The sequence below is a fragment of the Oryza glaberrima genome, chromosome 7, assembly GCF_000147395.1.
Source record: "Oryza glaberrima chromosome 7, OglaRS2, whole genome shotgun sequence".
NCBI classification, from domain to species: Eukaryota; Viridiplantae; Streptophyta; class Magnoliopsida; order Poales; family Poaceae; genus Oryza; species Oryza glaberrima.
Window position 1 is genome coordinate 21,384,430 of NC_068332.1, and position 25,594 is coordinate 21,410,023.

Genomic DNA, 25,594 nt, shown 5'->3' on the forward strand with positions numbered 1-25,594 from the left:
GAACCTAATATCAAATAATTAAAAAGGCTGATGCTTCGAACCCAGGTCGCCTAGCTCACCACCTTGTAGAGCTAGCTGGAAGACCCCTGGGCGTTTTAAACGTCAAAACAAGATCTCAACTGCTCGAGGTGCATTTCGAATGGTTTGTTTGAAATTTGTTAAATTTATTTGAAATTAGCGAAAAATCGACCTCTCCCAACGGGGCTCGAATTTCACTATTCTAATGATATTGTAAAGATTACTCATGATCAGCACTTTCAGAATAAGTACAACAAAGTTTTTCTTTTTTTTGAGGAACAGGGTGTGTCTGAATCTGATTCAGAACTCAGAAGTGTCCGGTTCATTCATGTTAGCATTAAACCAAACAAAAAACTGTTGAGCCTGCAACTCTGCATGCAGTAACCTCTCTAATAAGCATTCGTTGATCAAGGCTGGCTCTTGAGTTGTACAAACGGACCAAAACAAATTTTTGCCATTAAAAAAAGCAAGAAAACGAACAAATTAGCATTGAAAATATATCATATGGCCGTGCAAAGATAGTGGCAACATGATCAGATCACTTCTCCTGATAGATGTATATACCACACGGATCATGCATGCGTGCATTGCAGTCGCCATGCACACGCACGCAATTGCTCGGATCACACGATGGACAGATTCCTCCGGTGAGGCCGCGTCACCTCGTCGGCGTCGGCGTCGGCGTCGAGCTCCGGCGCATCGGTGGACATGGCTTTGTCGTTCACGCTCACGCGCGCAGCGGCGCGTTCGCCGGACGTGGGCGGCGCGGCGGCGGCGGCGGTGACTGGTCTCCGGCCGAACAGGTTCTTGAACCCGAGCACCAGCCGAGACTTGAGGCCCCTGGTGTTCGTGGTGTCCTTGGTGATGACGGCGGCGGCCGGCGCGGCGAGGTCCTCGCCGTCCCAGAGCCGGCTTCGCGGGATCCGGAAGCTGGCAGACTTGGCGGACGCGCGGTCTATGGCGGCCGAAGCCGTGGCCGCGGCGGCCGCCGCCTGCTCGGAGCGGCGCAGGCGCGTGCGGAGCCCGGCGAGCTCGCGCTCGAGGCTGTCGATCCGCTGGGTGGTGGCCTGCATGGACGCCCTGATGTGCGCCGACTGGCGCAGCACGGCGTCGCGCTGGAGGATGTCGCCGAGCGTCATGCTGCTGGCGGCGTCGCCCGCGGCGGCGGCGGTGGCGGCGAAGCCGCCACAAGCACCGAATGCGCCGGAGAGGGAGCTCTTGAGGAGCGAAGCAGGCGGCGCGGCGGAGCTCGGTGCGCCGGCGGCGCCGGCGTGGTGGTGGTGACCGCCGCTGAGCAGCATGGAGTGGTGGGAGTGGAGCTGCTCGACGAGCATGGCCTGCACGACGAAGCGGAGCGGGAGGCGCGGGTTCTGGACGAGGTGCATGAACAGGTGGTGCGACAGCTTGGTGCAGTTCACGTTGTAGCACACCCTGCTCTTCTCCTCCTCCGTCAGCTTCCCCCTGTGATTCTGCATCCATCCCAAATTCAGTGCAGATCCAACACAAAAATCATTAATGCCGTGTTTAGTTCCAAACTATTTCTTCAAACTTCCAACTTTTCTATCACATCAAAACTTTCTTACACACACAAACTTCTAACTTTTCCGTCACATCGTTCCAATTTCAACCAAACTTCCAAATTTAGTGTGAACTAAACACATTCTAAATACATTTTTACACAATAGATGCATTGAATTATGGTCTGTCAAAATGCTGATGAATTCCTCTGAACTTCTTATAGAACTTATTTTAAGATAATGGAAATTGTTTATATCTTCGGATTCTGTCTTTAAGGTACATGACCATTAAATTTGTGAACTCTTACCAGATTTAAATTGTTTGTTTCAAGATCCTACAAAATTCATCTGAGACTCATGGCTAGAAAATATTATAACTTGAGTTGTGACTTGTAGAATGCAGGGTGCAACACAATCCTCAAAAGCTCAACTTCCTTTGACCTGTAGCCCAGTAGGATAAGGATTGTGCTAACCTGTACCTCCAATGACAACTTCCTTTGAACTCAACTTAGCACCAAAGCAAAAGTATACTAATAATCAGATGATTAATGATTAGTGACTAGATGATTAGTTTTCAGAGCATAGAATCTGATGCATCTCCATGACTCCGTGTATAGTTTGCTTCAGCACAAAGGTTCTGCAGCTAATTAGCCTATCCAGGTTGACTTGCAATTAGTTACTACTCCAAATAGTGCTGCACCTATCCAGTATCCAAGTATGACTTGCATTGGGAGCAAGGAATCTTGATCCTACAGTTGAGCTCTACGAGGATTGCTTTGCATTCAGCAACAAATTCGCCACAGTGCACTGCTTCCGAAACCAACCGACACACTACTTCAGTAGCAAAATGCTTACAGCTTGATGAATCATTGGATCACGTGATGAACAGTTCAAGGTCTAGCGAATTTTCATTCCCCCGAGTATTTAATTTGACTCAACCATGCTACTATATCAACTTGGCATAAATTTTAACAAATTTTGCGGAATTTGATGTTGTAAACTTTTTTTTTTTACTTACCTGCAGGTAGTGATCAACGATGGTGTACATGAGGTCGTGGTCGTGGGCGAAGCGCGCGCGCATGGCCTCGACGGCGACCTCGAACTCCTCCACGGGGAGCGCGGCCACGTCGTCGAGCCACCTGCCGTCGGCGCCGCCGGACGACGCGAGCGTCTCGAGGCACCGGACGAGCAGCGCGGCGCCGGCGCCGGCCGCCTCGCCGCCGAGGAACGCCGTGCACGCGCGCAGCACCGCGGCGGCGCGGCCGTGGTCCGTGGCCACCTCCTGGAAGAAGTAGTCCTCGGCGCGCCGGGCCAGCCCGTCCTCGCCGCGCAGCTCCAGCCAGTCCGCCGCCGCCCACGCCGCCGCGAGGCTCCCCGGCGACAGCGCCGCCTCGGCGCCGTAGCACGACGCCACCGCGTCCACGAACGCGTCGACGGTGAGCCCCGCCGGCAGGTCCACGGCGACGTCGCTGCACTCCGACAGCCGCCGCTTCAGGTAGCTGCTCTGCGACGTGATCGGATCCTACCAATAAACCAAATTAAAACCTTGCTAAAAAAATGGAAAAATGCTCTTGTGAAAAAACATGTGGATCCACGAGTTACGGGTTCACATGTCAGTCAGTTAGGGCATGTTATTGTAACTAAAATAAACTAGGCAAGTTGATAATATTGTCAAAATTTTGGCAAGATTTCTTATGTATTTATTAAATTTGGCAACAACTAAACGTAGATTTTTTTTAACTTTGCCAAAAATATAGTATAGTTGAAAATAGTATCAATCTAAACAACCTGAATAGTAAGTTAAATGATCTATTTTTAAATTTCACGCATCATGAAACATAATGTTATTTATCTATACTTCATCGTCTCTTAGCTTGTGACATCAACGATTTGGCAGAGACAGAAGAACAATCCAACAGGTGTACGTGTCGTACTACGAAATCTTGGAACTTATTATGAGAGAAAAACCATTGCCAAACAGGATGGAGCTGGAAATGTCGATCTGGCGAATGGTTCCATGGTTCCATGAGCCCACAAAGATAGCAAGGCCAAAGTATTTGAGCGGATTGGATCTTGATTATTTGCAAATACTACAAATGACAGCAGGGTTGGCAATTCCGGCACTCTACCAGTAACAAATGACCCTAGTAGAACTGCATCCTGCAGCTCTGCTACGCTATCCGTGAGAGGAAAAGAACAAAAAAGACGCCATTAAATTCCAACTTTTCAGAAGTTATAACTTTCTTGTGTATATGCATCTCGCAGGTGGCACCAGCCTCAGAAGTTCTAACTTTTCAGCCTTTAAACACACGGTTGCTGTACACTGTACAAACTCCATTAACTCTTCACTAAACTGGAATGCACAGTACAGCACAAGAAACATTTCAGTCTGCTAACTGCACAATAGTACTAGAACTCCTAATGAGCAGCAGTTAATTCTGCAATAACTTGCAACTAAAGGTTGCTTAGGAGTATCCTAGAAAACCATGTCGGCCAAGTTGAGCACAGTTAAGAACTGATGCAGACATGACACTAACGTTCAGAGCTTCCTAAAGGACACTGATAGTAAATTTTGAAGAGATCTGTCCATCTAACCCACATTTATTCACACCTTCCTTTTGTTTGGTTAGCATGAATGCAATGCTTATGTATGTGTACGTCGACGAAATGCCATGGTCCCAATCCACCATAATTCATATTCGAATTCCAGCAATATTACCTGTAGAACTGCGTCAAATTTAATAGCCAAACTGCGTACTACCTAGCACATGTTATATTGAAGGGACCAAATCCTAATGATAATGAATACCCCTATTCCACACAAGATCTCTTCTTCTCCTAGCCTTCTACTACTACTGTATTCAATTCAGTTCAAAGTTCAAATCATCACTGCAGCCTGCAAGGTAAACCAATGCAGGAATACAGGAGCAGTACAAAAGTGCAACGAGGATGGAAGGCAGTAACTTGTCGAGGCAGTAACTTCGCTGACGGTTACTGAATGTTTACAAATCCCTCCTGCATCCCAGTGCTCAGACCAAGGCAGGGAAGTAAATGTGCTACAGAATTGTCATCAATAATTTTGCCTCTTGCAATGCCATTGGGAGCTGTTCCTCGTGGGGGGCAGAGAAGCCTGTGGCATTGCGGGCTCACTACTCTACCTTCTTGGCCCAAATTTAAGCACAACCAAACTGCTCATCTACCTGCAAACCTTTTGCAGGATCTCTTAATGCAGAAAAATTTAATTGATGAATGCCATTATAATCCATCTATTATGCAAGTTCCAGTTGATGAAGGATTGAAAGCCACATTTGCCAGTGCCACTACATTGATGAAATTTGCAGGCACATAATTTCTTTTTTAGGCAGAAAATGGGCATCTGCCCAACGAATTCTTGTGCAGTGCGGCTAAACCATAAGGATGTAACCTGAAATGTTGTATACCTAAAGAAGGCAGTAGCCCAGCCACAGTGAGTCTATGAGCACTGTCTTTTTGGTGCAAGGAAAAATGCACAGTAACTAATGTGAGTTACTCCCTTCCCTTTCTTACCATCACAAGAAACGTATGACCAGATGGATGTGGACTGATCATGCATTGCCATCCGTCCGTTTTTATCCAGCCGGACCCGTATTAATTTGCCATGAATAATTTGTTTCTAACAGAAGACATGCAGCTGCAGCATGATCTATTACACTATTCAATTTTTAAAAACTGCCAGGACTGCAGGACATCACTAACGCAGCAGGTTAGAAAATTCAGTCACATTCTAATCGGTAATAATATCCTTCAAAAAAAAATCGGTAATAATAAGATACTATGTGTGGTAAAAATTCGATAAAGGACGGCGTTCGAAATCAGAAAGGACTGAATTTTTACCCTGTGCAGAAAGAAAGCAAGTGTTCAAGAAAGGAAGGGTCTTTCTTACCCTGTGCAGAGCGAAGCAATGTTCTTGGACACGGATGATCACATCCGGCTTGCACGGCCCATTCGCCCGCGACCTTTCGCCGATGCATCATCAGAACAGAGAGGAAAAACAAAATTCAACACCGATCTCCCAGTCAGATTGCGAAATTCACCACCACCACCACAAGAACCAATCAACCGAAAAGATCAACAACTGAAACTGCAGCAAACGTTTACGTACCACTCGCGCACCGCGTTCCTGAGCGCCGCCGGCATGGCGAACTCCTCCGCCGCCGGAGGCGGCGAGCACGACCGCGACGTGGCCGCCGGAGAAGACGACATGGTGGGCGAATCGAAGCACTCCTCTTCTTCTTCCTCTTCCTCCTCCTCCTCCTCTTCCTCTTCCTCCTCGTGGTCGTCCTCGTAGATGGTGTCCACGACGCCAAGCTCTTGCCAGCTTCTGCTCATCTCCATCTCCATGACGCCTTCGAAATCTCTCTCGCCTTCACCTTCTTGTCCTATCTACCGCGTCACCGCTGCGCTTCTAGTACCGGGCGACGCCATTACAATTACGGGGAGGGGGTGGTGTTAAATCGGGGCGGCAATGAATGCGTGCATGTGGATGATAAATGCTGTGGCACCCTCATCCATCTTCTTCTTCCTCTTCTCTCTCACTCCCAGTGGTGGTGTCCTTCAGGCTGCACTGCAACTGCAGTGCTGCAGCTGGTGCTTATATGAGGTTCTTTTGTTTTTGAACACAGTGTCTTGTGAGGGGTGGACGGAGAGGAGGATCAGAGATAGCTGCAGCCAGTGGTGTACTGGTGTGGCTGTTTGGTTGGTACCCTGATAGGTGGTGTGGTTGCGAGGTTTGCGCGAGATCTGGACAGTTGGATCGGGCAATGGATGGTTCAGATTAGGCGAGCCCATCTTGTAACCGAGGTTTTGTAGGGCTTTATGGCAGTTTAATGGTTTAACATATGTTACGCATCATTGCTGAGGAAGTACGGTGCGAAAAAAAAACCTAGAATCTTAAAAGAATTAAGAGATGGCAATTCCTACTATAGTGAGCAAAATTCAGGAAGTAATCAACATATGGAGAGTTTTTTTTTTTCTAAAACATATAAATGGATCATGTGTAGGGCTAAAGATTTAGCGAAATTATTGTAAGCGTCTTGAGCTGATCTTTTCTTTTCTTTGTTTTTATTTTCAGCTTCTGAGCAGGTTGGTTTTGTGGGTAATACCTATCCAACCAGCTTATGCACAAAATTGCTACTTTTCCTAACTATATATAACACAAGCAGTTTGCTGGCTCAAATTTAAAAATATATTTTCCTTTTAAAGTTTTGTTTATATATTTCCTTCGGAATGGGGAAAAATAAACTAAAACACCAATATATATGAACATGGTCTATTAGATTTAGAGGTTATTTTTAAGGCTGCATTCGATCTGCACTTTTAAAGATAGATTTTTAGTGCACTCAAAACAAGAAACCTTATTATCACATGATTAATTAAGTATTAATAATTATAAATTTTAAAAAGATTTGTTTGAATTTTGTAAATAACTTCTATACATTTTTTTAAAAAAACACATCGTTTAACAATTTAAAAAGTGTGCTAACGAAAAACGTGAAAATTAAAGTTTGGAGTTGAAGAGAAGAATTAGACCTAAGTCTGTTTAGCAATTGTTAGATCTATCTTGACACGTGCTATAGCTCATCTCAAAACATAATCCAAGGTTGATAAAAAAAGAATGCCCTAGTTTGGAGAGGGATCGACCTAGAAGATTCATTCATGCACATTTGTCGAGCATAAATCTATGGTAAAAATATCGATTAGATTGCAGACGTGAGTAAGTTAGCACTTAGCACGGATTCGTTATACTTGTCATGTACAGTTTGAGTAACTACAACATTTTCTATGTCAGTACTATAATGACATACTCCCTCTGTCCAAAAAGACTCAATTCCTAGGTTTTTGTGTACAACGTTTGACTGTCCGTCTTATATAAAATTTTTTTATGATTAGTATTTTTATTGTTGTTAGATGATAAAACATGATTAATACTTTATGTGTGACTTATATTTTTAAATTTTTTCATAATTTTTTTAAATAAGACGGACAGTCAAATGTTGGACACGGAAACCTAGAAATTGAGTCTTTCTGGGACGGATGGAGTAGATGAATTGTTGACATATGCGGTTTGTTCGTCCATTGCATTTGTCGTATGGACTATGGACAGATGAAAGGCTGTCGTCGGTTTAATTTGTCTTCATGGGCGGATGGGCCTCTCCTTCTGTACGTAGAACAATCACATGGTTGATGGTTGGTCAGCATAGCAGATCTCGCTGAATTAAAAGATGTAACTGTTGTTTTTGCTGACACGCTGTACCAAGGGTGCTTAGCACGCAAGAGCGCTGGAGGTGCGTCGAGATTCGTGCGGTGTTAGGCCACACGCTGATGCCGAAACGATATGCGTTGTACACGACTACCACGTAGTACATGCTTCAGCAATACTCCCTCCAGTCACGTGATGGAATTTATCCTTTGAACTTATTCAAAAATTTGTTTTATTGTTAAATATAATTTAAACGTGACTTATGTTTTTTTTCTTAATTACACAGTACCACGCAGACACTCATAACGCACGCACGCACGCACCTACTCCTATGAGGATCTTCGAAGACTGGGCCGGCAAATCCATCTTGGAGATCGCACGCAGCTCACCTCTATGAACGCACACACGCACGCAAATCCTACTCCTATGAGGATCTTCGAAGACTGGGCCGGCAAATCCATCTTGGAGATTGACGAAGTCACCGCAGGCGCTTCGCCTTCGCCTACCGCTGAAAGCACAAGCCGTTAAATCCTAAAAAAATCCGCCCCCACGGAAAGTCGAACCCAGAATTTAAGGTGCTACTGAGACTCTTGTAACCACTGAGCTACATGCTCATGTGACTTATGTTTGTATACATTTGCATTAAAACTTTGAATAACATACATGGTAAAATCTCGTGATCAAAGTTAACTGTGTATATTTATGACCAGTGAGAGTATATGTTTGATAATTTTGGAGTTCGTAATTCTTGTTCTGTACGTGTTTGTGTTGTTCTCGATCTCCTTTTTTGTTGGATGCACCTAACCTAGTATTAGTTCTCCGTCCACTTAATTATAGGGAAAAATCAGTACACAAATTTAATTACACGTGAGATACCACGAAAGCTTGCACTCCTTGCTTTTTTTTCTATGTGTTGGTTAATTAAGGATCAGGGAGCAACAAAAGTCAGGCGCATTAAGATGAACAGTAGGAGGAACAGTGTATTCTGTTAGACAGTTAGAGAAGGATACTTTGCAGCTGGAAGCCTTCACTTAAGGACAGAAGTTGCAACTTGCAACCGTGCCATCCATGTTCAGATACAACTTTTTGAAACCTTCCATCTCAAAAGAAATACGGAGCAGTAAAATTCTGAAACTTGACCAAAGCAAAGAAGAACGTGGTGGGCATGGCTGATGGCTCTCTCATGTCATGCGACGAAACGCAAGTTACGGAGCTGTTGAATTCTTCCCGAATCGGATGCGGTTTCTCGGCGTGTTTTTTTTTCTTTTTGTTCTGTTCAACCTGACGCTAGCAGAAGTTCAGAACTAGGAACTAGCCGTGGCAGACTTAGGGCCTGTTCACTTTAATGCTAAAAAAACCTTACTAAATTTTGATAACTTACTAAAATTTTGGCAGGATTTCTTATATAGTTACCAAAATTTGGCAAGAAACTAAATGTAGCCACTTTTTGGTAACTTTACCAAAATTTAGTATGATTGAAAATGGCACCAAAGTGAACAGGCCCTTACGTAAGCTACTCATAGATATACAAATCACGAGGATGATCATTGAGTTGACAATTCGTTATTGGTTTTTTTCTCCATTTTATATGTATGGTCATGTACATTTTCGAATACAAGTCAAAAGATAAATGTAGGCGAATGATTGGCAGAACTAGTGAAAATATGAGCGGTGATCACCATCATCTTACGCTCGTAGGTAGAATCGGAACTTTGTTTCTTACATGGCTAACAACAAATCAAGCAAATTAAACCAAAGTAACAAAACCTAATAAATCAATAACGGTGCAAATTTGCAAAACCATCCTTCAAACTTAATGGTCCTCCTCCCGTGTTGCTCATTTCCGGCGATAAGCTGACCCGGCGGCAACCACGGCGGCCGGCGGCCGGCTTCGCTCGTCCTCGGCAGCACCGGTCGCCTGGACGGAGCCCGGCCGTGCGTCCTCCGCCGCCGATCCGGCGAGCTCCCAGTAGTCGATCAGGTGCCTCCTGCTGCCGCCGCCGCCGCCGTGGGAGCTCCCGTCCTGCGACGACACGCCGCGGTAGCCGCCGCGCTGATCGTTGCTCCTCCTGATCGCGTCGATCACGAACGGGATCAGCCCCTCCATTTTTGCCACAAAACCCCTCTCCTCTTTAGTAATCTTCTCTCCCCCTTCGTCTCGCGGTCGCGGCTGCTTGTGTTGCTGTGGTTGGTTACTTGGGTTGGTTGGTGTTACGTTCATGGCTGTGGCTTGTGTATTTGTAGAGGCCACGAGGTCGTGGCGGCGCGGGCGAAACGGGGTCGCGCCTGGAGAAGGTGGCTTCCGGTGGGCGGTCGTTGATTGGGGTGGAGTACGAAGATTTCCTTCGTGTTCGTCGTCGTCGTCGGGCTCATCTTCTCATCCGGAATTCTGGATTCCGTTCTGCTTCACATTTTCTTTTCTGTATAGATGCGTGGGACTCTGGAATAGGGGAAGGGATGAGAGGGATCTTGTTTTTCAGGGGGCGCGTACACACGAAACCGGAGCACAGCAGTGCGTTTGCTGCCGTAGGTTGGGTTATGGGTTCTGTTCTTTTATTACTTGTCATTCTGGAAGGCGTGCGATTTTGCAAATGTTTTTTCACATGAAAATGTTTTTCTATTCACAAGGAGTTAGCTTTTGATGTTTTTCACACGAAAATGTTGTTGCTTCATAACAACAAACACAAATTCATTTTAGTTACTCTTTTTGACCTATGTGGTACTCAGAAAAGAACAGAGTATTCCTTTAAAATCCTTCAAGAGGTTTCAGAAAAGAGAGAGGTCGGTTTGTGCCTTTTGGCATAAACAAAAGAACATGTTGGTCACGTGCTCGATAATGCCAGAAAAAAAAGATTTTAGTGTCCATGTTTGATGGGCTCGCTATTACGATTAGAAGGTGCAATTAACCCACCATTAGTTCAGAAAGACTGGGCCACCCCCTTATCAGCATGACACATCACGCTTAACAATCCGAAGCATATGCCGTTCGTCATGAGTCGCGTGTATTAATTCCATCTGCTTGGCTGCTTCTTCGCCTGTCAAAATCTGCAGGGCAATGCAAAACCACCACCCACTTGCATGCACAGCGCAACAATCCGCGCCCCGCCGGCGCAGCAACAGCGAAGTCTGCGACCTCGAGTCGCCCAGCGAGAATTTCTAAAACCCCATCGGAATTCGGAAGTCGCGACGAGCACTGCAAATCACGTGGTTTGCGACCATGACGTGGAAAATTCAACGAGAACGGCGGTTTTTTTGACCGATCTGACGTGCAAGGCTCAACAGCCTTTGTTACTTTTGACACGCCTTGATTCATTCTCCCCAGCAGCTATACAGAGAGGGCACCAACCAACTCTGATTTTGTTGAGTTGAAAGTGATTTTTATCACTGCTTCTGCATTGCCATCAAGCAAATCCCCACGGCAATTGGGTGTAACTTAAGGAGTCATTGCCAGAAAATGCGAGAAATATCGGCATCCGGCTTGACCAAACAGCTATGGAACCACGGGGCACGGGAGAAACGTAGTATAGACAAAGCAGGCAAGATCCAACCAACTGACGTCAAAATAAAGCCATGGGGGAGCCCAGCAATAAGAGGAGCAAACTAGCATAACAGTAACTTCATTGCAAAAACTGCAAAAGTAGCAGATTGCAAGTACACCATATAGTCACGAGCGCGTCCAGCGTGCTCAATTTCAAGCAGACACTAGAATTCAGAACTTGCGAATATAGTTGCAAAAAGCAGACAATAGACAACCAGTACGACCTTGGCAACAGCATGCCTTTTAAGTTCGATAACTTCTTGACACATTACTATCATGATGATGTGACTCAGTAATCCTTTCGCCTTAATCCCTTCCAGCATAGGATGAGGCTGGCCCACGCCCATCAATTTCTGGATCTGAAACAGAGGAGAGGAATAGTCAAGTTTACATTATAGCATGAGAAAGTAACCAAAATAATTTGAGCAAGACCAAAGAATTAATATGCATACAGCTGCTTTCGAAGTGTTCCTGCGTAAGTAGAGCGAATCAGACTCGTTGCAGCTGCGGCGTCCTTCCCTGGGCCAGCACAGTCATGTGATTGGCTGATTGCTAATCAGAGTCTTCATACAATCCCTCATCGTCAGAAAGCTCATCAAATGACCGGATATCTAGCTGGTAACGCAAGATACCACCAATGCCACCGAATCCTCTACAAAACTGAGATCCCTCTTGAGATTTATTAGTGACAAACTCAAGCGAGCAACCAAACTTCTTGTATTCATTAGCAAACCATTCCAGAAGAGACATTTTTTCCTGAACTTCCAACTCAGCATTACTAGCCGGATCACGGAAATTACTCTGGTCAGCTTCCTGCTCTTTGTTAAAATGTTTGATCACAGTTTCACCAGATGCACTGTTCTTAAGCACATATCTGTTGGTTTCAAGGTTCTCCCACACTATTAGAGTCTCAACAGCACCCATCTCAAGAGCTTTAAGAGTGTCATCAACCCCAAAGACATATTTCCCAGTATCTTGACTGATCTCTTCAAAATACTTGCCAATTAGTTTCTTCTCCTGTATGAACTTGACATTTGCTAGAATCTCAGCTGACAATTCAATAGCTTGGTTGAAACCATTCTCGCCACCATAAGAAACATCAACCACATTAAGTATCTTGGCTTGAAGTCGTTGATCAAACATGTCAGACTGACTCAATTCTGTCTTAAAATCAGCAGAACCAGCGAGGATTAGGCCTGAAACATTAGGCTGACTTGTAGCAGGATTAATGAAGAACTGAGTAGCAAGCTCAGCTGTTTTCCGGACATAATTATGGCGTTTCTCCATCCGAAGACGAGCAAAACGCAAAGCAGATTGTCCTCCTCTACCATGCTTCTTTGGGAGATCAACAGTGAATTTGTGAAGCACCTCACGTGTGTTGCCACTTAGTGTGCCAAAAAGAGTACCATTACCATCCATAACAATGAACCCAAACTTGTCATCAGATTCCAAGAGCTCATTCAAAGCTTCAGTGTGGAACTTGTTATCACAAAGATACAGTGATACATTGATAGGCTTGAAGGGTTCAAAATCAATGGTAACCTTCTTTTCCTTCCCATCTTCAGTAACAATGGTTCCAGTGTAGAGAACCAATCCATTTGGAGGAACTTTGTTATAGAGCTTCAGCCTCTGCTGAGCTGAGGTAATGGCAGCCAAAACAGACTGACGATTGACTCTACTCTTGATGTTTGAGGCGGTACCATATTCATCACCCAACATCTTAGCCACTCGCGCAATCTGGTCACGTGGAGGCATAATAAGAGAGATCATGCTTGTGCCATTTCCTCTAGCTGACTCCAGAGCCTTGATTAGCTTCTTAATCTTCCAGATCTCAATGTTCCTATCAGTTTCATGGCTGTCAGACATCTTGACAGGGCTTGGATGACTGGCTCACCTGTACAATGCCAAAACACAGGGATATAAGGGATTTGAAGGGAACATTAACCAGACAGTTCACTCAAGAAAAACTTGCAAACAGATTAAAAAAAAACACAGAACAAAGACAAGTCATATTATTGTTATATAGTACATTCAACTTTCTTGTTGACACAATCTCTGTTCATGATACCAAATTGGACATGGACATGCTAAATAAGAAATGATACCTGTCTCTTGTACAAATTAATCAATAATGAGACTGATTTCTTCAAAGCAGCATGCTCTATTACTTTATACGTAACACAGTGAAAGAACAAGAAAAACAACCACCGTTTATCTTACTAAATATCTCACAACAAAATTTCGGCAGCAAAGGTACTATCAAATAACCACAACACTCAGCAGACAAGGTTAAAATTAAACCACAACACTCAGCAGACAAGGTTAATATTGCCCAATGGGTGGCAAATTTTGGTTTGGTTCAGGAAAAGGTAGGTTACGAAATGTGAAAAAGGTTTTCATTTGCATATACTCAAATGATTTTTGCAGCTAACATGAAACAATCATGAACATATACGATGTTATCACAGGTTACAGGTACTTGGTAACATTTTTTATGTGGGACAAACATACTGAAATAAAATAAAGCATGGAGTTAACCCCCAAGACAAATGAAGGACCTGCATAGCCATGTAAAATTTTCAGAATCGGAATGTCACCCAGATAAAATAATAAAACCAACATAAAATCTAAATTATATCCAAGAAACAGAATTTAGTTTCAATAATCACAAAACCGAAATAGAGAGTACACCCATGAAACAAACGGAAAGTACAATTAGTACTAGTCAACTAGATATCAACTTGGAAAATCACAAAACAATGAAATATGGAATATAATCAGTCAATAAAGTTAAAACAGCACATCTTAGATGTATTTATCTTCTGCCAACAATGTAATAAAAAATTAATTATAGGCAATCAATATAATTAAAGTAAATCATTGTAAGACCAAACATGCATCTGTCACCAAGACTAAGATAGAAGATAAGAACTAAACCTCAGGCTAACATTTTAAGATCGAATGGCATAAATTTATAGAAGTTGCATTGACATTGACATGGTCAGTGTTTTGTCTTTACAAGCTACCAGAGTCATAGAAGATCAAGAAACCTTCTTAACTTCTTGATTGCCATGTTCATCAAGGGGTATTCCTTCTAGTTCATGTTCTACTAGCAGTCCAGCACATACATTTTCAGTTACCAGTTACTTCCAAAATCAATAAGGCAAACGTGCAGCAATCTACAGATTTCAGAATGTTTGAATCTTTAAAATCATGTAAATTCAGAAAAAAACACATAGTTTGCTCAATGCTCACTACTACTTCAAGTTAACCTAAATGATACATCACCAATGAAAAGGAAACTATTAGCGCAACAAAACATACAAGAGCAGAATGCAACCATGAAGAAGACATATAACATGTAATTTTCAAACCAACAACGCTAAAAAGAGCGCCGTGAACTTGAGTAACCGCATGTCCGCATGGCACCATAGCAGGAAGGCTCGTCTAATATGACAATAACTCCAAGCATTAAGGAATCAAAATAACCCGATTAATATCCACGATGGAAAATAGCATGTATTCCTATGTTAATACACATCCCAGTACGCTACTTCAAATAGCCAACAAACAAAGCCATCTCCTGGCAGCCAATTACAACTTACAAACACAGCATGGATCCAAATACATCCACCTAAATTAGTGGCCTAAATCAGGAAAATCGCGCGGAACAGCCATCTAGAGTACTTCCCGCACAGATCCCGAGACCGGGAGGCGAAGGATCACTACACGCCCTAGAAATTTCGCCACAGAACTAGGTCCCAATCACTCCAGATCCACCTCGCGCTACCAGTACACCGGATCCAGACTCTAATCTCGACCAAATCTGACGACCACACGAACCATGAAAACAACACAACCCGCGACGATTCAACAGATCCAACCTGCTCCCGATCCACCGCACCCACGCAGCTCCGAACGATCGGGGGAGAAGAAGCACGAGACGGGATCGGATCGAGGCGGCGCAGGAGGGAGGAAGAGGAGGAGGGGCTAGGGTTTCCTTACCGAGGAGGAGGGAGGAGGAGGAAGAGGGGAGCGCCGACTTCGCGCGGGTGGGAAACCCTCGCCTCTGGACTTCTGGTGTGGTCGGCTGTTTCGGAGAGAGAGAGATAAGGCCCCGGAATTGAACCACGCGATATAACCCTCGGTTCCGTGGGGCCCACCTGTAAGCCGGGGTGCGGCTTGGGGGGGGGGGGCTTTGGAGACGACGGGATCGGAATGGGTCCCATCCGGCGGCTTTCCCAGGATCTGGATGGACGGTTGGATCGTCACCGCCCAGAGGCGAACGGACCGGATTGGGCCGAATTTTTCTGCACCAATGATTAACAAGTGGGCCTAGTTTCCAGTTTTGTTGTCCCCAACGAATTTCTTCTACCCTTTCTTTTTCAAATATCCATGTTATTATTCACACGGTTCAAACATCTTCTTGTTACATTGTTATTAAAATTAATAAATAAATTTTGCAAAAATATAAAGTACTTACTTTAGCTAATACTCCTATACCATAAATTTTATGGATTTAAAAAAGTATCTTATACATACGCATATTTAGAGCTTATTTGGTTCACTACCAAAGTTTACCTCACCATGTCATAGCTTAAATTAGGCAAGGTGTCTATTTAGTTTGTGCCACGCTTATGGCATGATTCCTCCATCGTGACGTGGGTCCGATATATCATTTTGCATATAAAAGTGTGGCAAGGTTTTATATGGTGTTGCTTGAGAGAAATGTTCCAATAGGACAGAGTGCCCTTACATAGAGTTGACTTAATAAATCTTATGTTGTAACGTTTATATGTTGTATTTGTTTGTTGTAGGTTTCTGGTCCATTTGACTAACAAGAAACGATTGGGTGTGTTAATAGTAAACTGATGTCGAATGTTCTATACTTGCCTCACAAAGTTGCGTCGTTTTTTATACAGTGGAGAAGTTTGACTCCTCATAAGCTTTTGGGGGCCTTGGATGCTTTAAAGGAGTCACTGCTTACCAATGTCCACGAGATGAGAGGACCAAAAAACTTCTTAAGTTCAGAGGACTGGAGGAAGGTGGAATTTAGTCGACCTAGCCCATGAGAAGATCAATGTGTTTCTAAAAACATGGTTGAAGATCTTTTGTGGTGGTAGTTTGCTAGTGTTTTTAGAGGTTTTTTAGTTATGGATTGTTAGGTTATGCCAACAGCTAGGGTTCTTCGCCCGCCGGGACATTGTGTTTCATTTCGCGCTGGCATCCTTAGTTTTGTTCTTTTATTTTGTTATATGGATCTTTAAGTTGGGTGAAAACCTTTTTGTCTAAAAGTGTAGCAAGCTTATTCTCTTTTATGGTTGAAGTGTGATTTCAATTTTGTTGGCCACGTGTTGGACATGTTAGCTAACATAAGTATGACAAATTTTCGGTAATGTGGGTACGCCAATCAAACAGCCCTCGGAAGTACCCAAAACCATGTTAGTTGTATCCACTATTACATAACACGTAGAATCCACTTGTAGTCTCGAATTATGCCTAGTATGAAAGGTGACCCGGAAAGGAGATGATGTATAAAATGGTTATTGGAACCATAGGTAACCAGGAAGGCTAGAAGTTATAGTTTTGTGATAGAACATCCGTAAAATGTGTAATTTTTTAATTAATCATGTTATTAAATTTGTAGCTTTACGATAAATTGGATAGAGCATCTATAGTTTTACAAAATTTACTCAAATAAATGTTGGATGCACAAGGAGGTAAATAATTTCGTTGATGTGTGCGTGTTTTTGTGTTCTAGGTTTGGTTTGTGGTGGAGGACTTTGACTGTTAGGTTTTAACATTAAGCTTAGACACAGCAACTTAAGTACTTAACCACAAAAAATGACGCACAATGGGAAAAAAAAATATAAGTCAAGCAAGTCATGGCAAGATGACCCGTGCGGTTCACATAGAAATAGGATAAAACGAGTCGATTTGTGTGGAAAAAGAAGAAAATGGCGCGTGCTTTGACGCTTTGTAGCATTGACCCTCCTTCCCAGGGTCTTTTCCTGCAAATTCCAAATTGGAGCACATGATTTTGGTGTATGAGTATCTAAAAACATCAGTAGTATTCTATATTCTTAAGTCTTAACCCCGTCGAAATCAACGTATCAACACTCAAGATCTTACCACTGTACAACCTGGCTCCATCACGTGTGATTTGTTGGGCTCAGAAGCAATAGCAGCTGTTATTGGATGGCTCCGCAGTACAAACGCCCATGCTTTTATCCATCGCCGCTCGTCCGAGCACGTCTCATTAACTAACTCACTCACTCAAGTGAGGTCAAATTACAGAAGCTCAAGTCAAATGCTTATCTAATCTGCAGATACTGTCGCCGGATGATGCCATTACACCCCTTCACTCTCACGCAGAGGCTGTCCAAAACCATCAAATCGTCGTGACGACGCGAGACCTCTCGCTAGCCTGACAGACTGGTCCAACCCAACCATCTTCTCCTCCGACTCGAGCCGGAAATCCAAGAACCGAGTCCACCGCGCTCCTCCCCTTCCACGGTCTCTGACAAGTGGGGCCCAGGTGGACCGGCCCGCACGCGTCCCTGCCGCCCTCACGTGCGGGCCTCGGTCGCACGTGTCGCGCGCGGAACTCGTCGCGCCCACCCACCACCGTCGCTCCGTGCTAACGAAGATGCGGCACGCGCGGACCGTCGGATTCGCATCGTGCGGGTGAGGGGTGCGTGCCGCGTGCCCCGTCGCCCCGGACGCGTCCAGGTGGCGGGCGTGCGGACAGCCGTTGGATTGGATCCAGCGGCGGTGGTTGGATAGCGCGGGAAGGGAGGAAAAAGGGTTAGGAAAAGGTCATTAATTAATTCGATTAATTATTTTTCGCGGTGATTAATACCGCGCCCCACTCCTCCCTTCTCTTCGCTTATTTCATTCGCTCGTCGCGTCGCCTTTGCCTTGCCTCGCTCGGTTCCAAACGCAAAGCACCCAATTCCATTTCCGTTCCCCTCTCGGCGAACAGCCTCGCCTCCTCCTCCTCCTCGCCGCCGACGCCGACGCCGACGCCTCCCCGGCATTTGGTTCGCGCGGGTGGTGCCGTGAGATACGTGGTGGACGGGGTAGGGATGGAGTCGGACGCCTCCACCTCGCCGCGCCGGCGGAGCACCAGCTGCTACAGCGACAGCGGCGATTCGTCATGCTCCGAGCCGTTCAGCGAGTGCGGCAGCGACGACCTCTTGTTCACGCCGGCTGCCGCCGCGGGAATCCACCGGCTGCTGCTGTCGTGCGCGGCGGAGGCGTCGGACGGGACGATCTCGTCGCTCGTCGCGGAGCTGGAGTCGCCGTCGTCGTCGCTGGACTCGCTACGGCGCTCCGCGATGGAGCTCCGGCTGCTGGCGAAGCACAACCCGGACAACCGGATTCGCATCGCGGCGGCCGGGGCGGTGCGTCCGCTCGTCGCGCTGCTGTCGCACGCCGACCCGCTCCTGCAGGAGCACGGCGTCACGGCGCTGCTCAACCTGTCGATCTGCGACGAGAACAAGGCGATCATCGTGGAGGCCGGGGCGATACGGCCGCTCGTCCACGCGCTCAAGTCGGCCGCGTCGCCGGCCGCGCGGGAGAACGCGGCGTGCGCGCTGCTCCGCCTGTCCCAGCTCGACGGCTCCGCCGCGGCCTCCATCGGCCGCGCGGGCGCCATCCCGCTGCTGGTCTCCCTCCTCGAGACCGGCGGCGCGCGCGGCAAGAAGGACGCCGCTACGGCCCTCTACGCGCTCTGCAGCGGCGCGCGCGAGAACCGCCTCCGCGCCGTGGAGGCCGGTGCCGTGCGCCCACTGCTCGACCTCATGGCCGACCCGGAGACCGGCATGGTGGACAAGGCCGCCTACGTCTTGCACTCCCTCGTCGGCATCGCCGAGGGCCGCTCCGCCGCCGTCGAGGAAGGCGGCATCCCCGTCCTCGTCGAGATGGTGGAGGTCGGCTCCCCGCGGCAGAAGGAGATCGCCACCCTCTCCCTCCTACAGATCTGCGAGGACAGCGCTGCCTACCGCACCATGGTCGCCCGCGAGGGCGCCATCCCTCCCCTCGTCGCCCTCTCCCAATCCTCCTCCGCCCGCCCCAAGCTCAAAACCAAGGTAATCATCAATCACATTTCCTCATCAAAACACAATCGTTTTACACGTTCTTGCAAATTACAAATTGGGAAATCGTGTGTTGATCGGTTTTATGATTACACAGGCGGAGGCGCTGATCGAGATGCTACGGCAGCCACGGAGCGCGAGCCTGCGCGCGAGGCCAACGGCGGTCGTTGCGGCGGAGTGACCCTGACCTCGTTCAATTCAAGTCCCCAACTTGGCGGTGCCCCAGGTGTTGTGCTTTGCTTCCCCTATTTCCGGCGGCGACCGGGGCCGGCGCCGGCCGCCGGCGCGCGCGTGTAAATATACCAATCAGCGTGTTTGCGTCCGCGAGCGAGTGTACATTTTCCTCAAGCGAGATGACGACGAAGGCGATGGTGGAGCGAAGAAAAGTCTCTTGTAATTTCATTCTTCCCCACCACTTGTTTTTTTTTTCACTTCACTTTTATCCCCTACCTTGCTTGGTTGTTTCCTCCTCATCAAACGAGGAGAAGGTTGTGCAAAAAAAAAAAAAAGAAAAGAAAAAAAGCTACAAAAATTTCATGTGTGAGCGTGTGGTATCAAACAGTGAGAATTTGTGCTATGTGTGTGTTTTAGTTGGGAAAAAGGAAATTTTTAGGTGTCACATCGAACGTTTGACCGGACGTCGGAAGGGGTTTTTGGACACGAATGAAAAAACTAATTTCAGAATTCGCCTGGAAACCGCGAGACGAATCTTTTGAGACTAATTAAGCCGTCATTAGCACATGTGAGTTACTGTAGCACTTAGAGCAAGTTTAATAGTATAGCCCACTACAAGCTCCAATTCACTTATAGCCGATCTAATAGCCAATTTATATAATAGTTGCTTACTATACTATTAATATATGGTCCCATCTATCATACACACATTGTATCTTGGAGTCCGTGCTGCAACTGGCTACAGCTCTATAGCCTGCTGCTTTTCTCTCTAATCTTTTATCTCATTAAAATATGTTTATAGCTGGCTAATAGTCTGCTATTGTACCTGCTCTTATGGCTAATCACGGACTAATTAGGCTTAAAAGATTCGTCTCGCGATTTCCCCCGTAACTGTGCAATTAGTTTTTCTTTTTATCTATATTTAATGTTTCATGCATGTGTCCAAAGATTCAATGTGATGTTTTTGGGAAAAAATTTTGGGTAACTAAACGGCCCTATGTCACTGTGTGTGCGCTACGTCAGGAATCTCCTGCAGGTCTATGTGAAATACAACAGAAAAACCTCCTATCTCTGAAAGCAACAGCCAGTCGGAATTTCAGCTGGAATGAATGACCATGCTGCTCCATTCAGTTCCTACCGTTTCTGCACGTTTTTACGAATGGTTACAGTGAAACCACCGTGAGATCAAGGCTAGGTCCGTGGTAGGAACGGCGAGTTCGTTGGCCGTGAGTGCGTGTGCGTGCATGACTTGGTAAACCAGCAAACCTTTTACTACGTGTTCAAACCAACAGGGAAAGCACAAAATATTTTTCCAGTGACCATCCTTGTCATCTACTGCTACTCACTTCTTCTGCGTCTTTCTTCTTCTGCTGCTTGTGGATTGTGGTCTAGAAGACGCAGGAGGACGGATTGGTGGAGAGTGGCGTGGGGGCCCGGGAGCGGTAAAGGCGAGAGATCGATCTTGCCCGTGCCCGGTAGGTCGATCATTCGTTCGCCTGAAGCTGAAAACGACCCTGTTCTCTGGCTGAATCTAGCCTCTGCTGGTAGTTTTCAGTTTCTGGAGCTCTCGTTTCCCGAGCCATGGAAGAAAAGCATATACCGTTGCCTACGCCAACGTGGCTACTGTTGCTAGGACGGTATTTCTACGTGTCTTTTTTACGGGTGTGTTTAATTCACGTTAAAATTGAAAGTTTATTTGGAATTGGAACGATGTAACGGAAAAAGTTAAAAGTTTTTGTATGTAGAAAAATTTTGATGTGATAAAAAAGTTAGAAGTTTGAAGAAAAATTTTGGAACTAAACAATGGCTACGTCTCCTGATATGGGTAGGGATAGGAGTTGTATGACGAGATTGAGCACATCGTTTCGTTCACTTGTCGTTTGTCGCTTGTCGTTGCATGTCTATGCTACGGATGATGTATTGTACGAGTACTGGAAGTACATGCTTGTGTGGACACGACTGCCTTTTTTGGATGACGTGGAGACACATACACCCGGCGAGCGGCAAAGGTGCTTCCAATACTAGCATGAGATTTTTCTCTTTTCTATCTGAAAAACATGCGGTTTCCTGCTCGAACCACACGACCTTGTTTGTGCACAACGCAACGCGTGGACAAGTTCTCGGTGGAGTGTTCGTAACCCTGATGTGACAGTGACTGTCCTTGGCATTTTTTGTTACTTTGTCAAGTGCAGTGCAGCTAAGAGAAAAAGAAGAGTGTCAACTGTTACTACCTACCATACGGTGTATTGCTCGTGCATCGACCAAATTAATCGTCAATGCCCTTCCAAAAAAACAAATATTTGTCTCGGACGGCGGGGCGATTGACTTTTGCCCTGTTCAAAGCAGTGCAGCAGAATCCTTCAAAACAGAAGGGGAGAAGAAGCAGAGCTGGTTGTCAACTTCAACCATGAACAATACCACGGCACCCCATTCGTAGCAACCGATGACCTAAAAAGTCACCCACGGAAAAAAGCACACAAAACCCACATCTACACGCACGCAAACATTCCTGCAGGAGAAAAAAAACGAAAACAAAACGTATTCACCACTATACGCACATCTCGGATGCCTAATGCTTGGCATAATTGCGTTAATTAATCTAGCCCCCTGCCAATCATCGCCACCCCGGTAGCGACGGTGCGTTGTGGTTGCCCCCGCCTCCGCTGCGCTGCGCTGCGCACCCACACATGCGCTGCCGGCTCGGCCGGCTGCCGCGCGCGAACCGACACGTGAGCTCTCCCCCTCGCCCCAATCGGATCGTGAACTCGTGAGACGACCACCCCCTCGCGCGCCACGCGTCGTGCGCGGCCGGCGCGGGGGTGGGCCATCGGACGGATGGCGGGGGGACACATATGGTCGTGTGGTGGCGCCGCGGGTGGATGCCGCCCCCGCCTACCTCCTCCGCGCGCGCAGCCGCGCCCCCACTTCGTGCGTGCGCGCGGCTGCGTTTGCGTTGCCTTTCCGCCGCTGGGAGCGGAGCCACAGCCGAACGAACGGAACGAACGAACGTGTTGCGGTTGATGGGGTGCAAAGCGGGGGTGGCATGGAGACGGGCGGCTAGCATGATGATTGCTGATGGGGGTGGGGCCGTGGTGGTGCGAGATGCCGCTGCCTCCGCTGCTGCCACACACGACCACACATGCAAAATAAAACGGGGATCATGTGACGGCACATGAGCGTACTGTGCGGCGGTTTGATTGATCTCTCTGGCTAAAAAGAAAACGTTTCCTTGCCTGACGTCTTTCTTTGATGATTGAGTGTAGAGGTAGCAGCACAAGTACTCCCTCCGTCTAAAAAACAAACCCTGTTTTTCATGTCCAACGTTTGACCGTCTTTTTAAAAAATTATAAAAAAAATAAAAAGATAAGTCACGTATAAAGTATTAATCATATTTTATTATCTAACAACAATGAAAATATTAATTATAAAAAAAATTTATATAAGACGGATAGTCAAACGTTGGCACGAGAATCCATCGTCTGTCTTTTTTTTTTTTTTGGGACGGAGCGAGTATATATGATTAGCATATGCCTGTTGTTCCTGCCTGGTTGTTGTTAGTTTTGCAGGGATCGGTACGTACGGTACCGCATTCCGCATGTGTGCGTATCGTCGGAGTAAATTTTATTCCCAACATGTCATTTTTGTTATCGGTGGAGTATATTGTACCATGTGGAGTGGTGTGGTGGAAATTAAACCAAAGGTGGTTGACTGCGATCGATCGATCGAGATTTTGTACTAGTGGTACTGTTCGTACAGAGTTGACAATCTACTACTACTACTACCTTTGTTTTTATCTGCATTGACTTGCCATCGATTTTCTTCCATGCGCTGCGCGTATTTCTTTTCCTCCGATCTTATACGTACGTATTAGCGTATATCTTCACGAAGATCTGCGCGTGACAGAGGTGTGGCACCATGGCATGGGCGGGACGCCGGAACAGGGTAGGGTTTGGTGTGGGGTGACCGTGACAGGAGCGTGTGTGTGCATGGTGCGTCGAGCTGTACGTACGTCCGACCTTTGTAGTAGTGGTTGAGACCAGCCGCGAATCCCCGACGCGTGGCAGCCGAGCGCGGCCCACGCTGGACCGCGACCCTCACACGATGCATGCACCGGCGGATGGATCGGGCAGGCACCACCCCCCCGTGCGGACGATGCGGCCGGTGGCGAAAGCGAGACATGGCCGCCGCAAGCAGCCCAGCCAGCGCACCACCACCAACCACTGGATACACAAAAACACTTCGCGCGCGCGCGCCCGGCACGCCGGCGTGGGAGACGTTCGCCGTAAGGCGTAACCCAGGCGGTGTCCTCCGATCCGGACCTTCGATTCGACGAGCATTTGCCGGATTTCTCCCGTGATATTTGCGGTGTATACATGCATGTGGCGTGTGCTCGGTTCGATCGGGAGCTAGTTGGCGACTTGCCTAACCCCGATCGCATTCAAATAAATTGCCGTCGCTATCACCAAATGATGCGTGCCCATCCCCAATAATCCCGAGCTAATCAAGCCGCGGTCACCTTTCCGGAATCGAGGTCCAGGCAGTAGCAGTTAAGCGTTGCCTTTTTGAAAAACTCGATGAAGTTACGGCCATGTACGCAACGATAAGCATCAGTTTTCGTACTCCATTCGTTAGTTCGGCGTACGACCACTGATAATTTTGGAGTCACATCAGATCATCATTTTGCCCGTGCAAAAGCGAGTAAATCCAATCCAAAATACTCAAGTATCCAAGGGATGGAGTACTATTTATTTTTCCTACTCTTCACATCTCGGTACAGTAATAAAATGAGAGTGGGTCAAGTTGATTAGTAGTACTCCTATTTTCCTACTATGAAGTACTATGGTTTAAAATTCTGACTGTTTGAAGCGATACTTGTCTCTGGAGTTTTGGACTGGGCACAATTTGACGTTCGAGCATTTCTTTGCTCTGATTTGATTTTTTTTCCCCTTATGTATGCTTGAGTTGATTGACCAAATGAATTACGATGTATAGGCTCCCAACAATACCAAAAAGACAGATTCCTTTTCGCGTATTTCGTTGAACGTTGATTCCATATATACCACTTTTTTAGGGCAAGAAAACATTACAGGCTTACTAACATACTCTACTATGCAACTTGCATTTATATACGGACCCATTCGTGCATCGTTCCTATTTTATTTTTTGAATATCAAACGCACCGGATTTGATATGTTCTTTTCTTCTTCTTTTGAGTACTTGTTAGACAAAACCGAAAGCACATAATAACTCCATATCCGATAATGTAGACCGAGCACAGCCTCTGAATTATTGGAGGGAAAAAGAAAAAGCAGAACCTTTTGAGTTCAGTTTGGTCATGGGCTAACCTCGCATGAAATTCAGATACATCTGCTGGCATTTTGCCTGGCGGATGTATCTGAATTTTGCCTGGCAGGAACAGGAAGAACCAATTGCATTCGGACATCCCGTCCGGCAATCTGAATCTAAAATTTGTTCCTCAGTTCAATTATCTATCTTCCCCAGGTGCTACTGCTACATCTGCTGGCATGAAAGAAAAAGCTGTACTACTGTTTGTGATTTGTATGAGGAATTGAGGTGGTGTTTGGATTCAGGAACTTAACTTTAGTCTCTATATTTAAACACTAATTTTAAGTATTAAATATAGATTACTTATAAAACTAATTACATAAATAAAAGCTAATTTGCGAGACAATTTTTTTAGCCTAATTAATCTATAATTAGAGAATGTTTACTGTAGCATCACATAGGCTAATCATGGATTAATTAGGCTCAATAGATTCGTCTCGCGAATTAGTCCAAGATTATGGATGGGTTTTATTAATAGTCTACGTTTAATATTTATAATTAGTGTCCAAACATTCGATGTGATAGGGACTAAAAGTTTCAGTCCCATCTAAACAGAGTCTAAGAATACTTCTAGGGAGCTGCAGAGCAAATAAGAAAAAGAATCAAACCCAAGAAGATTCCCACTATTTGATATTGATATTCCAATTTTCCTGTTTCCCTAGCT

The 25,594-nt window shown here is 46.0% G+C and overlaps 4 protein-coding genes across 4 annotated transcripts; 1 reads left to right on the forward strand and 3 right to left on the reverse strand.

Moving 5' to 3' along the window:
* Positions 1-311: 311 nt before the first annotated feature.
* On the reverse strand, positions 312-6,335 carry LOC127778606 (BTB/POZ domain-containing protein At3g49900). Its single transcript, XM_052305225.1, has 4 exons — positions 5,677-6,335; positions 5,458-5,530; positions 2,554-3,057; positions 312-1,487 (listed from the first exon to the last, which is right to left on the reverse strand). Exons 1-4 carry the CDS (start codon positions 5,913-5,915, stop codon positions 642-644), a joined length of 1,662 nt encoding a protein of 553 aa, XP_052161185.1. The 5' UTR covers positions 5,916-6,335; the 3' UTR covers positions 312-641.
* Positions 6,336-9,330: 2,995 nt separating this feature from the next.
* On the reverse strand, positions 9,331-10,255 carry LOC127780594 (uncharacterized). The gene has a single exon (XM_052307515.1). The coding sequence runs from the start codon at positions 9,992-9,994 to the stop codon at positions 9,611-9,613; it is 384 nt and encodes a 127-aa protein (XP_052163475.1). The 5' UTR covers positions 9,995-10,255; the 3' UTR covers positions 9,331-9,610.
* Positions 10,256-11,374: 1,119 nt separating this feature from the next.
* On the reverse strand, positions 11,375-15,425 carry LOC127779541 (eukaryotic peptide chain release factor subunit 1-3-like). The gene is made up of 3 exons (XM_052306344.1): positions 15,317-15,425; positions 11,764-13,205; positions 11,375-11,670 (listed from the first exon to the last, which is right to left on the reverse strand). The coding sequence occupies exon 2, from the start codon at positions 13,175-13,177 to the stop codon at positions 11,864-11,866; it is 1,314 nt and encodes a 437-aa protein (XP_052162304.1). The 5' UTR covers positions 13,178-13,205; positions 15,317-15,425; the 3' UTR covers positions 11,375-11,670; positions 11,764-11,863.
* A 2,791-nt stretch (positions 15,426-18,216) lies between these two features.
* LOC127778516 (U-box domain-containing protein 4) lies at positions 18,217-19,796 on the forward strand. The gene is made up of 2 exons (XM_052305137.1): positions 18,217-19,404; positions 19,508-19,796. Exons 1-2 carry the CDS (start codon positions 18,400-18,402, stop codon positions 19,589-19,591), a joined length of 1,089 nt encoding a protein of 362 aa, XP_052161097.1. The 5' UTR covers positions 18,217-18,399; the 3' UTR covers positions 19,592-19,796.
* Positions 19,797-25,594: the final 5,798 nt, after the last annotated feature.